This window comes from Fringilla coelebs (assembly GCF_963513975.1).
Source record: "Fringilla coelebs genome assembly, chromosome: 26".
Lineage (NCBI taxonomy): Eukaryota > Metazoa > Chordata > Aves > Passeriformes > Fringillidae > Fringilla > Fringilla coelebs.
This window is the reverse complement of record NC_140052.1, coordinates 4,416,249-4,431,254: the sequence shown is the minus strand read 5'-3', so window position 1 is coordinate 4,431,254 and position 15,006 is coordinate 4,416,249. Positions and strand designations below refer to the sequence as shown.

Below are 15,006 nucleotides of genomic sequence, written 5' to 3'. Positions count from 1 at the left end.
CCCAGGGCCATGTCCCAGCCCAGGGAGGTGTCCCAGGGCCATGTCCCAGCCCAGGAGGGGTCCCAGGGCCATGTCCCCAGCCCAGGAGGTGTCCCAGGGCCATGTCCCCAGCCCAGGTGATGATTCCCCAGCCCAGGAGGTGTCCCAGGGCCATGTCCCCAGCCCAGGGAGGTGTCCCAGGGCCATGTCCCAGCCCAGGGAGGTGTCCCAGGGCCATGTCCCAGCCCAGGGAGGTGTCCCAGGGCCATGTCCCCAGCCCAGGAGGTGTCCCAGGGCCATGTCCCAGCCCTACCAGCACGTTGACAGTGCAGCTCATGCGGTTCTCCTTGCTCTCATCGTGCATGATGGTCCTGTAGTCCAGCAGGTTCTCCAGGAGGCTGCTGACCAGCAGGGCAAACACCTCTCCTGGGGCTGCCAGGTACTTGTGCTTCCTGCAGTGCTCCAGCAGCCTGCAGGACACCAGAACACTCAGCTCTCCCAGTACTGGGCAATGGGATTTTGGTGTGAATTATTCACATTTCCATGGGAGTTACCCAGTTTCACTGGATGGACACTCAGTGCTGGACATCCACACCTGAGACAGACAGCTCAGGCAGGGCAGGACAGCACTTGTTGGGCAAAAAAAATTGAGTTTTTGCTGCTAAAACCTCCAATTTTGCTTTAAATTTGAGCCTTTGAATCCTTTGAACTAAGTATCTGCTCTGTATCTTGACTTTATTGCTTGCTCACCACTACTCTGGATTCACACACAGGAAATGAAGTCAGTACCTGGCCATAAAGCAATTTTTCTCAGAAGTACCAGATTACATTAAAGCAGATTAGATTCAAACAGACATTTCATACATTTCTTGTCTCTAAAATTCTCTACTAGAATTAGGTGAGTCTGCTGATTACATGGAATTCTCTTATAGCATCTCAAAAAAATATATGGCAGAGTCATTACTCAGTAATTTTCAAAAATTACCAAATGACTTCCACTTCCAGCCCCCTCCCCAGTTTGGCAGCTGACTCTGAGTTCCCTCTCCAGTTTAGGGCAGTTAAAAGTGCAGAAAAACCCTGATTTCTGGGCAGTCAGCCCCAGAACACCTGCACAGCACTAAGATCACTGCAGCTGCAGCAGCTTCCTGCTCACTGGAATAATGAATGAATTAGGGCTCCTTTGCATTAGGAAAGCAGCCCACTAAAGTGTGAAAAAATAGATAATATTTAAATAATATATATGATAGAAATTCATATAAAATATGAATGTAAATGTATGTAGATAATATATAAAATATAAAATAATGTAAAAATATAATATATAAATAATATATAATATGGAACATAATATAAAAACTATATACTATACTATAATATATAGAATAGAAAATAGTATAAAAATATATCATACATGTAATATAAAATAATATAAAAATATATACTATACTATAATATTTAGAATAGAAAATAGTATAAAAATATATCATACATGTAATATAAAAGAATATAGAAATATATACTATATAAATAATATATAGAATAGAAAATAATGTAAAAATATATAATATATAAATATAAATAATACAAAACAAGAAATTTAATATAATAAATAAAATGAATTTATTAGTTATTAAAATAATTTATTTATTTTAAAATAATAAGTGTGATATAAATAGAAAATAATAAAATATAATATTGAAATATGAAATAATAGAAATAGAAGAGCTCTAAACTAAAACTCACAGTTTCTCCAGCAGGACCTTGTACTGCTCGTCCCCTCGGCCCCCCTCCACCTCCTGGTCCAGCCTGGTGATCAGCTCGTTCTCAAACTGGAAAGGCAAAGCCCCAGGGAAGGGGGGAGAGCTCTCAGAGCAGGGCTGGCAGCAGGAGCAGCCTGGGGGCCCTGAGCTCCCCCAGCACTCCCTGCTCTGCAGGGCAGAACCTTGAACAGCTCAGGCTGCTCTGGGGCTGAGGCAGAGTAAGGGATTAAAGTCCCAAAGGACAAGGCTGGAACCAGGCAATGCCAGGGCTCCCCCAGCACTCCCTGCTCTGCAGGGCAGAACCTTGAACAGCTCAGCTGCCCCAGGGCTGAGGCAGAGTAAGGGATAACAGCCCCAAAGGGCAAGGCTGGAACCAGGCAATGCCAGGGCTCCCCCAGCACTCCCTGCTCTGCAGGGCAGGCTCAGCTGCCCCGGGGCTGAGGCAGAGTAAGGGATAACAGCCCCAAATGCCAAGGCTGGAACCAGGCAATGCCAGCCTCCCCCAGAGCCACGCCCTGGGGTCCCCAACCCCCCTGACCCCCCTGACCCCTGGCTGCAGCAGGTCCCTGCAGGGTCACTCGCTGCACTGCCACAGGCTCTCGGGGCATTTCTGCTGTTATTGCAAAGGCGAATAAACAGCTGAAATGGCACTGCAGACCCTCTGAGGGCCTTCCCAGTTTACAGGTGAGCATTGACAGCTCTGCAAATGCAGGGAAGGGTGAAAAAAGGGGAATTCAGGGATTATCAAAGTCATGGAAAGGCTCAGTCAGGGCAGAACTGGAAAGTGCTGGACCCTGCAAACCACAGGGACTCCCCAAGGGGTTGGGCACAGTTTTGGGTGGGGATTTTTTTTTGTTTAAATACTCAATTTTTCTTTTGCCTTAGGGACAATATGGAACACGTGTAGTGAAGATACCAGTGTTGTGCATATATTGCAAATACATGTATTATAGTGTATTTATAGATATAATTTTATATACATATTATTTTATAGTCATATATAATGAATATACCATTACATTGTGTATAATACTGTATATACAATATTATATATAAAAATATTATTTTACCTATTGTGTATATATTTTATATTATGATTATTATATATTATTATATAATTAGTTCGTTTTTATATAATGAATATACAATTACATTGTGTATAATACAGTATATATAATGTTATGTATTAAATTTTGTCTTTTTACATATTGCATATATATATTTCATATTATTTTCCTTATTATATAATTCTTTCATTATCATATATATTATTGTATAATGATTTCATTATTATATAATGAATATACAGTTACATTGTGCATAATACTGCATATATAATATTATATATTAAAATATTGTGTCTTTTTACATATTGTGTATATATTTCATATTATTATGATTATTAGATATATTATTAAATAATTAGTCCATTATTATATAATGAATATACAATTACATTGTGTATAATACAGTATATATAATATTATGTATTAAATTTTGTCTTTTTACATATTGCATATATATATTTCATACTATTTTCCTTATTATATAATTACTTCATTATCATATATTATTAATTAGTCCATTATTATATAATGAATATACAATTACATTGTGCATAATACTGTATATATAATATTATATATTAAAATATTGTGTCTTTTTACATATTGCATATATATATTTAATATTATTTTTCCTTATTATATAATTACTTCATTATCATATATTATTAAATAATTAGTCCATTATTATATAATGAATATACAATTACATTGTGTATAATACAGTATACACAATATTATGTATTAAATTTTGTCTTTTTACATATTGCATATATATATATTTCATATTATATTCATTATTATATAATTCTTTCATTATCATATATTATTATATATTATTTCATTATTATATAATGAATATACAGCTACATTGTGCATAATAATGTATATATAATATATACTAAAATATTGTGTCTTTTTACATACTGTATATATATTTCAAATTATATTCATTATTATATTTATTTAATTTCTATATATATTATTATATAATTACTTAATTATATATATAGTTCATATTATATTGCATTTAATATCTATCTATCTATATATAGTATAATGATAAATATGGGCTATATATGGCATCCCTTACCATGTGGAAGTTCCCGTTCCCACTGAAGTTGAACTCACACTGCATCATGTCAAAAAAAATGGGAATTGTTGCTTTCCTCAGCTCAGGCTCTGGGACCAGGGTCACCTCCAGGATTGGCCCCACCATTGCTGGGATGAATTTTATTTTGTGGGGACCTGAAAGAAATTTAAAGTCAAATCTAAGTCCAGTGGCAGGATTTGGATTTCCCAATGTTTAAGCACATTATTCACACAACAACCACTCTGCTCAGAATTTGGATTTTATGTGGATGTTACTTTAGGAAGATTTAACAGGTTACAGCTCCAAAATTCAGGAATTGCCCAAGGAAATAACTGAGCTGAATTGTAAACCACAAAAAAAGGCTCTGTGAAAAATCCCACTCATCCTTTACATGGCAGAACATCCTTTGGAGGGAATCTAATAAATTATCTCAGCAGCTGATGTGAGGAGAAAATCAGCTTTTCCAAGTTATTCACAGAAACAAGGTTTTTGTGTGCTGAAACAGCTGAACTGTAAGTGCAATTCCCCACATTAAACACATGCAGCTTTTATAAGAAAATAAAGGATTTGAAAGGCAGCTTGAGAGCTGGAATAAAGATAATTCTTTAGCTGGAACTCACCCAGGTTATACCACATATCCCTGATTTTGAAGCCAATTTCTTTCCTCATGTCCCCATACCTAGAGAAAGCATGGAAAGGAAGAGATGAGAGAGGCCCAGGCACGGCAATGATGCTGGGAATGCTGCTGGAGAAGTGAACAGCAAAGCCACAAGTGGCCACAGCTCACTCTGACAGGACACTGCAGATTGCTGAGAGCAGAATTTCCTGGGAATTCAGATTTCCTGAAAGCTGCTTCCCTTCTGCTTCCTGCAATTTGGTTGGGTTTGGGTGCTTTTTCCTAAAGTTTTAACCTCTGACATCAAGGCAATGCTCAAGGATTTCATTACCAGGCTTCTTCAAGCCACTTCTGCAGAAAAAAGGGGACAAATCACCACAAAAGTCTGTGTCAAGATGCTCAGAGATATCCAGGCACCCAATTCCAAGGGAATGAAGAGGCAAAAGCTGCTCAGTGACTAAAAATTACTGGTTTGGGGCTATGAATGGCTCTGAAAAGAAAAAAGGAAAAGGTGGGAGACTAAAAAGCTGGAGGGCTTTTAGGATTCCTCTGACCTACCTCCCACAAAGGCTGAGGAATTGCATAAGGGAATTTTGGGAATCATGACAACCTTTCCATTACAGACCTTCCAATGGAGACACCCCTGGCAAGGTGCTGCAACAGCTCAAGATCTGCCTGAGCAAACTTCAAACAAGAAATCTGCCTTCAAACTTCAAACTAAAGGAAGAATTACCAGGAATAAAGATAATTCTTTAACTGGAATCCTAACTGACAGCCCTGACATCTTGTCCTGGTCACCCCTTTATCACAGTGCCTTTCTCAGCATTTCCACAGCACCTCCTCCCACACTGGAGGTGTCTGGACAGCCCAAACGGAGCCTCCTGACAGCAAAAAGGGCCCAAAACTGAACTCACTTCTTGATGATTTTGTTGCGTTTGGCCTGGGAGAAGGTCTCCAGCTGCAGGGACTCGTGAGTGAGGAAGGCCACTGCCAAGTGGAAATAGTTATTCCAGAGCTGGGGGAGAGAAAGGAGATTAAAATGGGAGGATGTTGGAACCCAAGACATTCCTCTGGCTGCCCTGGGTGATTCCAGACCTTGGCACGGAGTCAAAACCACCTGTGCCTGTGATTTTATCCATGGAAACAATTCCCAACTCTGTGTGAGGAGTCACAAGCCACGAGAGTTTGAGTAGAATGACAGTGAATTTGTCACAGGGTGAAAAAGTAGAATTTTGGGGATTTAGAATGGGGGTTCAAGAGGCAAGGTGGAGGAATCTGGGTGTGTCCTGTCCTTCTTCTTGTCCTCCATCTTCTGGGTGATGGTGACACTTCTGGGTTGGTTTAGAGCAGAGACAGACTGTCTGACACAGGTGATGGGTATTGGGAAATGATTGTCAATAAAGTACAGGCAGTTCTTGTGTAAAAAGCCAACAGCACCCCAAGGGCAGGGCCTGTGCCACAACCCGACCTGCTGGACAGAGCTCAGCAGGGCAGAGAGAGAATGGAATAAAGAGAAAATGAACAGCCTGGAAAAGCAGAACTGACCAATCTCGACTTCTCTGGTCGTGGGGCTGGGAAAAAAGAGAATTTCTGATACATTGGGGTCATCTCAACCACAGAAACCCGAGAGGAGGAAACAAAGGAAAAGCAACAACCGGCACAAAAAAGCTGCCCAGCCCCAAGTGCAGAGCTCCCTCCATGAGGGGAGGAACCTCAGTGAGCCACAGCCTGCTAACAGTGGGATTCAGCTGTTCTGGCAGGTCTGGGATCCATAAGAAAATCCAGGACAAACAGGACAATCACCTGGAGCTCAAAATGTGCTGGATCCAGGAAGAAGCGGTTGAGGACGGAGGTGAACTGGTTCACTGCCCGGAGGAAAACCCTGAAGAGATAAAAACATCAAACAAAGGTGATTCTGTACACAAAATCAGTGACATTGCAGCTCTGGGCACACAGCTCCTACTGTAAACTCAGCAGACAGCAAGAGATGCTCCCAAAAAGGGCAGGAATTCCTCTAAATCAGGGAATAGTCAGGCAGAGTTAACCCTTGCTTCAACAGCCTCAGGCTGCACTGGGGAGGCTCAGGGAAAATTTGGTATCAGGGAAAACTGGATATCAGGGAAAACTGGATATCAGGGAAAATCTCCTCTCTGGAAGAGTGGTTAAGCACTGGCCAGTTCTGGCTTTAGGTTTCCCATGTGATTCCCCCAGAACAGAGACCAGAAAGGCTTCTCTGGTTTAAACTGGAAAAAAGACCCCAGGGTTTGATTACATTCCTCTGGGCAGGACAGATTTCCAGTTCCACCAGTAGAAATGCACAGGAATTAAAACTGGCTGGAATCTGATTGAAACCAACCTGAAGTGGCTGAAGAAAATAAAAAGAAAAGATATAAAAATAAATAAAACAATAAAATAAAATAAAATAAAATAAAATAAAATAAAATAAAATAAAATAAAATAAAATAAAATAAAAACTGCCTTGTGTGACTTGTCCTCCTATCAGGTCCAGGGAGGCTCCAAAGCCAGACTTAACCCAGACTTAAGCCTGTATTTAAACCAGACTTAAGCCTTAAGATATAAAAATAAATAAATAAAAATAACAAGAAATAAATAAATAAAATAAATAAAGAACCCAAGAAAACTGACTCATGTGAGTCACCCTCCTGTCAGGTCCAGGGAGGCTCCAAAGCCAGACTTAAGCCAGACTTAAGCCTGTACCTGCTCTGCATCATGTTCATGACCATCCAGTCAGGTGCATACACGTTCTTCCCAATCAGATCCTTGAACATAATGAATGTTTCCATCAGGAAGTCCTGTTGGAAAAACAAAACCCATCAGGCTGCACGTGGTAGCTTTGTGTCCATGGAATTACAGGGAGATGCTGCTGTGACCTGATGAAATGCAAATGTTTGGGATTGCACTGATTATTGATCATGCTGATTGGCAATCAGTGCCCTGCCCTGCCTAGGAGGGGTCTCTCATTCTGTGAATTATTCCTGAAATTATTCCAGACAGCTCATCCATCCCGTGGCACAAGGAGGAATAATTGCACAGAATGTCTGTCTGTTTCAGGATATCTGTCTTTGCTGTTTTGCATAAAGCTGTGCACAAACTGGATTACAGAGCAAAACCAATATTGCAGGGCTTGTTCCCAAATCTCTGAGTGGTGACAATGCAACAGATTGATCTACAAAGTCTGAAATTACAATGTCCTTTCACTCACTAATTAGAGTTAAATCTTTCCTGGTCCTGTTTAAGAACAGTTAGGGAGAGTGAATATAACAGCAGAGAGGTGATTTAGAATTATACTATGTTATTGTAGAAACCCCCTCCAAACAAGACTGCAAACTTGGAACAAACAAGGCTGAATTGCAGAATGAGAGAGAAAAAAAAGGAAAATGAACAGAGACGAGCAAAAGAAGGGAATATCAGGAATATTGATCTCCTCCTTGTGGACTCTGCAGGTACAAAAGCCACTTTGAGCTCCTAAATCAATTCTATTCTCTGCAGCAGCACGTTAATATTCAAATCTGAGAGGGACACAAAGAAGGTCACAGGAGGAGCCTCCCCTTGAAATGATCAGCAGCAAAAAATCTGTCGAGCTGAACAGTTTGGGCTGAAGAATTGGCAAGATATTGATGGAGAAATGGAGCATTGGTGCTGCCTCAGGAAAAATCCTTTTGGCATTATTAAATCAGAGCCTGATGAGAGGGTTGGCCTTGACACAGGCACCTTGAAGACATGAATTAACTCCTAAAAGGGCCGAACTAACCAGGGAATGATGCCAAGGCAGGGCTGGAAGTACCAGGACAAACAAACCCAATAAAGAACAAGAAAAATAAAAGCAGTTATTGCAGTAAAACAAAATTTTCTGTTGGTATTAACAACTACCACAGCACTACAAAGGCAGGTTTGCTCCTGTAGATTGAAAAGTGTAGAAAAATTACATTAGAAATTCTTGTGTTCTATAATTGTCCTGAAAATCTTCTCAGTGGATGAACACTTCCAGAATTCCTGAATCTGCCTGATTTGGGCTTTTTTTCCTTTCTTCCTTCCCAATAAATCACTTGGGTAAGCTAAAACCAGTCCCAAACCCACACAAAAGTGTGAGTGACCTGTAGATGGCTGTGTTGCTCCACGCTGCCTCAAGAGCTGATTTTGCAAGTGATTTTCTGTGAAATTCTGTCATTCCAACTGCACAGGGGAAAAAGGGATCACCTTGGCTCCCCAGACTGAATTCCAAACCTTCTGGTGGGTTTTGGTACAGGAAGAACTCAACTCCAAGCCCTTCCCCAGCTGGTGTTTCAATAAACAGCCACTTCCCAATTGCAAAATAAGGAATAAAGGGACAAAAAAGCTCCAACAGTTCTTGTGTTGTGCACCAGTCTTGCTAAAACACTAGTGTGGGCCATTTTGGGGAGTTTGGGGGAAAATCAGCTGATCTAAAGCAGAAAACCCCTCAGAAATGTAGTATCTCACCTTGTTTCACACCCAAAGTTTTTGAGGTGTGAAATTTTTGAGGTGAGAATTTTTAACATTCTGAGAGCTCTCGACATTGCTGCCACTAAAGCAAGATTCAAGCATTTAATTAAACTTCAGAAGAGGGAAAAGAATTAGATAAAGAGAACAGAGGCACAAAGTGAGAGCCAGACAAGGGGAAATGCTTTTCTTTTCCATCTTCATTCCCTCTTCTGGTTCCTGACTCAAACATTTTTTACCCATTAAAGATGTTTTTCCTCAATGCCACAAATGCTGCTCTTGGGCTCTGCTGAGTCAGCAACCCCCCCAATGCCCAGCAGGGGTGGCAGGAATGAATTCCCAGAAATTGTGGCACCAGGAGCCACTGCTGAGGGTTTGCTCACGCCAAACTCAGCAGAGAAATGACCCTGCAGAGCAGAGTGGTGATGCTGGGCTGAGCTCATTCCCAGCCAGGCTGACTTACAATGATGTCCTGCCTGGTTTTGAAAGTGTTGATGTAATGGTTGTAATGGAAATCCTCCATCTGCCTCAGGATTGCTGTCATGCAGGCCACGAAAATGCCCTGGAAAGGGAAAACCACAAATCACTGGGTTATTCTCCTGGGTTAAGCACTCCAACTTCTAAGTGTGGCATGTCAGTGTGACCTGGTCAAATATCACTGATCAGGATCCTCCTTATCTGTGTCCTGACATCAACCTGAGACTGCTCCTCTAAACCAGTCAAGAATGCCTAAAATTCAAGCTTGAAATCTGGGTATTGCCTTCTTTCTCCCCATGGATCACAAGAGAAACACATCCTCCAAACACAGAATTTTATTTTCTATCTATTGATCCACTCCATCAGATCTTAAAGGTCTTTTCCAAGCTGACTCTGATTTTCAGATTTAGCAGGGCCAGCAGCAATTCTCCTGGGTGGCACATTAAAGTGACCCCAGACTTATCAAAGATCAGGTAAATCCCTGGCTCCTGGCTTTCCCATCCTTCTGTACATGAACTCCAGGGTGAGTTAAAACACCCCAGAGCTGCCTGCACCCCTCAGCTGCCACAGAGAGGTCAGAAATGCCCCTGAGGGGTCTCATCCCCCAGCATTTCATCCTGCTGAGCCCAGGTGACAAAATGCAGCAAAGATCCTGTCAGGCACTGCACTGACACAAAACTCTGTGCACCGGGGCCAAAAGGAAATGAAATCACCCCCAGTGACTCAGCTCAAAGTGGAGTGGGATAACCTGAATCCTAATCCTCAGAAAAACACCAGGAGCCACGGCTGGGTGGCACAGAAGCCCTGCAGGACAGGGAGAGATGAGTTCATCAGGGACTGCTGCCCACTGAGAGCTCCCAGGGAATGAACCCTGATAGGGAGTGCTGGGGAAGGAGGGGAGGGCTCCCAGGGAATGAACCCCACAGTTAAAGGTGCTGGGGAAGGAGGGGAGGGCTCCCAGGGAATGAACCCCACAGTTAAAGGTGCTGGGGAAGGAGTGGGGGGCTCCCAGGGAATGAACCCCACAGTTAAAGGTGTTGGAGAAGGAGGGGAGGGCTCCCAGGGAATGAATCTTCTGTCAGGGAGTGATGGGAAAGGAGCGGGGAGCTCCCAGGGAATGAAGCCCACTGTTAAACGTGCTGGGGAAGCAGGAGGGGTGGGGAAGGGCTCTCAGGGACTGAACCCCTCTCTCAGAGCTCCTGAGGAGGTAGGGGTAGGGAAGGGCTCCCAGGGAATGAACCCCTCTGTCAGAGCTCCTGAGGAGGCAGGGGTGGGAAGGCTCCCAGGGAATGAACCCCTCTGTCAGAGCTCCTGAGGAGGCAGGGGTGGGGAAGGGCTCCCAGGGAATGAACCCCTCTGTCAGAGCTCCTGAGGAGGCAGGGATGGGGAAGGGCTCCCAGGGAATGAACCCCTCTGTCAGAGCTCCTGAGGAGGCAGGGGTAGGGAAGGGCTCCCAGGGACTGAACCCCTCTGTCAGAGCTGCTGAGGAGGCAGGGGTGGGAAGGGCTCCCAGGGAATGAAGCCCTCTGTCAGAGCTCCTGAGGAGGCAGGGGTGGGAAGGGCTCTCACAATGTGCGGGCTCTGGCGGCTCATCCCGATCACCGTGCGGTTGATCCGGCGCAGCAGCCGCTCCATCATCTGCTGGATGTGCAGAGCAGTGGCACCCTGGGGACAGCCAGCAAGGGACATTGGAGACCACTCCTCAGGCACAGCCTTCCAGGGGCAGCTCCCTGTGTGGGAGGACTGCCTTGGCAGGGCTTCATTTCATTAGGGGAAGCAGAAAAAGGAGATTGAAGTGCATGAGCGATCGATTCAAACACTCTGGGATTCACTGGGTGGAGAATTCCCTTAATGGATCTGTCCCAGCTTCATCAGCTCATCCTGGGGCTTTGACATCTCTTCTCCAAACAGCTCAAACCACTCTGTTCACAGGCACTCAGAACAACTCCCATGGCCAGAGTGGGAAGTGCATTCTTCTGGCTGAACAGTGATTGTTGTCCCTGTTCCATAACAGAATGAGTAACCTCCTCCTTTTTATACCATGTACCTCCTTTTTATACCTGCTCCAAATTACTGAACAAGCCACCAAAGCAGCTGAGATGACATTTGGTCTCTAGAAAGGGAAGTAAATGCTTCTAGTAGTGATAAGAACTAATTCAACCTTTCCTGGCTCCTCTTCAGACAAAGAACAGCACAGCAAGGCATCACAGTTTCTATAAATACCACAATCCTGAGTCAGTAAAGCACAAGCAGAGGATGTTTCTTTACTGTGACTTCTCAAAAGAACTGAGCTGAACTGGCAGCCCTGAGAGCTCGTGCTCACCACATCTTTGCGGTCCAGGACCTCCAGGACACTGCTCAGGAGCTGGGAGCTGGCCTCGTGGTCGGGCTTGCTGGAGTTGTCATCCAGCTGCCCACTCAGCTGATCGATCAGCAGGGGCAGGAGGGCATCTCTGCACTCTGCAAAGGGACACAGGGACAGAGCAGAGCCTCAGCTTGGGCACCCCACAGAGTGTCCTGCTCCTGATTCCATCTGGGACACCAGAACCTGCTTAAAGCCACTGGAGTTATGGCAAATGGCCTGGAGAGAGTCATAGATGATCTGTAATTTGAATAATGGAATCCCAGAATGGGTTTGGTTAAGGGACCAGAAAGATCATCTCATCCCACCCCTGCCCTGGCAGGGACACCTCCCACTGCCCCAGGGGCTCCAGCCTGGCCTTGGAGACTTCCAGGGATCCAGGGGCAGCCACAGCCCCTCTGGGAGTTCCATCCCAGCCCCTCCCCACCCTCACAGGGAGGAATTCCTTCCCAATATCCCATCTAACCCCACCCTTTCATTTATAAATTCTCTATATTCCATCAAACAGCACCCTCAGCTTCTCCCTCCTTTGGAATCACCACCCTGGATCAGGATCCCACATACTGGGCATTGTATAAAGACTGCACAGAAAAACCTCAGTGCTCCAATGGCAAGGAATGTTTCTAGAGTTGGATTTAATGGTGGATTGCCCCTGATGACTGTCAGGGAACTCATTTTGAAGGCTGTGTGGGCCCTGGCAGAGCCCAGAGCCTTCCAAGTGCCACTCACCAGCCTGCTTGAACAGGTCACTCTCCACGATCTTGGTCAGGCAGTTCAGCTTCTGCCGGACCAGCTGGTTGTCAGGGATGCTCTGGATGAACTTGCTGAAGAGGACACTGTGAGCAACCCAGAGGGAGCAGAGGGTCAGCACTGCCACCCAGCATCAGCCCATCCATCCCACACAGACACTGCCCTGCACCTGAGCCACACAGCATCCCACAACGGGCTGGGCTGGAAGGGCCTTAAAGCTCACCCACTCCAGCCCCTGCCATGGCAGGGACACCTCCCAGTGCCACAGGATGCTCCAGCATGGGAGGGATGGGACAGCCACAGCTCCTCTGGGAATTCCATCCAACAGGCACATTACCACAGAGCCCTGAGTGATTTTCAAGACACTTAGCACAGGCCTTGAAGTCCAGTTGAGGTGTTAGGGCATAGGTTGGACTCAATGATTTTTAACATCTCTTCCAACCTAGTCACAGAATTCTGTGAATTCTGTGAAAGTAAAACTGAGCAGTGTACAGGAACTGCAGGCTTGAACCTCCTCAAATTAAGCTTTGATTCCAGTTCACACCAGGTGCATCCCAAACCCCATGAACAGGCAGTGCTCTGTGCCCTCACAGGTTAACCACGCTGGCTGTCACAGCCAGGGACAGTTTGGAAAGCCTTGAACCGACTCAGCAGCCTGCTGCTGAAAGCTGGAACACGCCCAGCACAAAGGCACAGCCTCCTCCCAGATGCCCCTTCCATCAGCAGTGATGACTCACTCCAACCCCAGATTCCCTTTAATGAAATTCCATGGACATTTGCTGCCTGTCTGCTGCTTCCCAGCAAATCACTTGTGGCAGCACGGGGAGACAGGGCTGGGCAGCTCTGGGCAAAGCTCTGAGCACCACAACCAGGAACCCACAGGGCTGAGAATTTCCTGGATAAACACAACTTTTGGTTTTCCAGCCAAGGCTCAGCATTTGCCACATTTTTCAGGAGCATTCACCAAGAACTGGTGGAAACTTGCATGAGATATCAACATTTTACTGCCCTCAGATTTTGCTTTTCAGTAAAATCTCAAGGTTCCTGTAAGGATCCCAGAATCCTGGAATGATTTGGGTAGTAAGGGACCCTAAAATCACCCAGCTCCACCCCTGCCATGGGCAGGGACACCTCCCACTGCCTCAGGTTGCTCGAAGCCCATCCAACCTGGGCTTGGACACTCCCAGAATGAAAAACTGGGATGCAGAGAATCCTCTGAACTCCACTGACTTCCTTTAAAGCCCAGCCAGCACTTCCTTGAGTCCATGCACAGGATCTGAACCACCAGATCATAACCAGAGTGGCTGTTTTTAGCCAAGTTTCCAAAATTCTTCCCACTAGACAAGCTGGGTTTAGAGGACAAACAAACTTAATATAGTTACCTGAGCTCAACAGGGTCAAATACCAGTTTGACATCATTTATGATACTTGGCAAATACTTTAAAGCTGCCCCCTGTAAGAAGAAAGAAACCAAGGACATGAAATGCATGTGGGAAACCCAGTTTTTGTCAAAAGCTAATCTGGGGGCAACTACAGAGAACTGGTTTAAAATTCAATTTATGCATCCAAAGTGCCTCCAGCCAGCCCAGATCTGCAGTGTAGAGTGGGAAAGATGGAGGAGAAGGGATTCATGGACAATTCTCTCATTCCTTTTTCTGGCCCAGCCCGTTCCCAACTGCACCAGTTGATCTAATTAAAGATTTTTACTTTTCCCTGGAAGTTCTGCTCACCTTGATCTTGACAGCCTCCTCCAGGGGCCGGTCCATGAGGACGTTGAAGGAGAGGAAGAGCTGGCGAATTGCATCATTGAATTCATTCCCATCCTCACTTTTCCCATACACACTGCAAAGAAAAGGGCCAGTTACACACAGAAATCCAGCAGCTGGAACAGGATTTTATCCTGTGGACATCTTAATGCCATCTCCTTCAACAAAGACATGGAGGTAAAAATGGAATTGGAGATTTTGCAGCCATTTCCTGCTGGAATCTGTTATAGGGGGAAAACTGTACTTTTTAGGCTGCCACTGCAGCAAATTCTGCTTGGGTTCCACGTATTAAACAGGAAAAAAATCCAGAATGGACATGAATAAAGGGTTTCAAACCCTCACTGTGAATCTCTGGAAAGATGTTTCTGATGCTGCAATTAAACCACTTCGATTTTACCCCAGCTGGAGAATGTGTCATCCCCCACCTCACCTAATCATTTAAGTATCTGTGTATTGGTTTTTTTTAAGTTTCTGAAAATGAGGAGGAAATTCCATGCTTTACTTTATAAAAATGAATACTAGGTTCCTTTTTGTGCTGCTTATTGCATGTTAGGGAGGACTAAAAGGTTTTTCTCCCTTCTAGTCTGGTATTTCAATTTTTGCTCAACTCATATGTTCCAGCTACAGACAAAGTACAGAAAGACCCTCTTAATCAGTCAG

At 44.4% G+C, this 15,006-nt stretch overlaps 1 protein-coding gene across 1 annotated transcript in view; it reads right to left on the bottom strand.

Annotated features, from left to right (window-relative positions):
• DOCK5 (dedicator of cytokinesis 5) overlaps window positions 1–15,006 on the bottom strand; it is an 82,319-nt gene that overhangs the window by 26,557 nt on the left and 40,756 nt on the right. The window contains exons 23-35 of the mRNA XM_084221872.1: window positions 14,311–14,422; window positions 13,963–14,033; window positions 12,560–12,666; window positions 11,792–11,928; window positions 11,038–11,133; window positions 9,455–9,553; window positions 7,231–7,325; window positions 6,316–6,394; window positions 5,427–5,527; window positions 4,517–4,575; window positions 3,897–4,051; window positions 1,723–1,808; window positions 293–449 (exon numbers count right to left, since the gene is read on the bottom strand). Coding sequence (XP_084077998.1) covers window positions 293–449; window positions 1,723–1,808; window positions 3,897–4,051; window positions 4,517–4,575; window positions 5,427–5,527; window positions 6,316–6,394; window positions 7,231–7,325; window positions 9,455–9,553; window positions 11,038–11,133; window positions 11,792–11,928; window positions 12,560–12,666; window positions 13,963–14,033; window positions 14,311–14,422 — 1,354 coding nt within the window. The remainder of the gene's footprint in view (window positions 1–292; window positions 450–1,722; window positions 1,809–3,896; window positions 4,052–4,516; window positions 4,576–5,426; window positions 5,528–6,315; window positions 6,395–7,230; window positions 7,326–9,454; window positions 9,554–11,037; window positions 11,134–11,791; window positions 11,929–12,559; window positions 12,667–13,962; window positions 14,034–14,310; window positions 14,423–15,006) is intronic.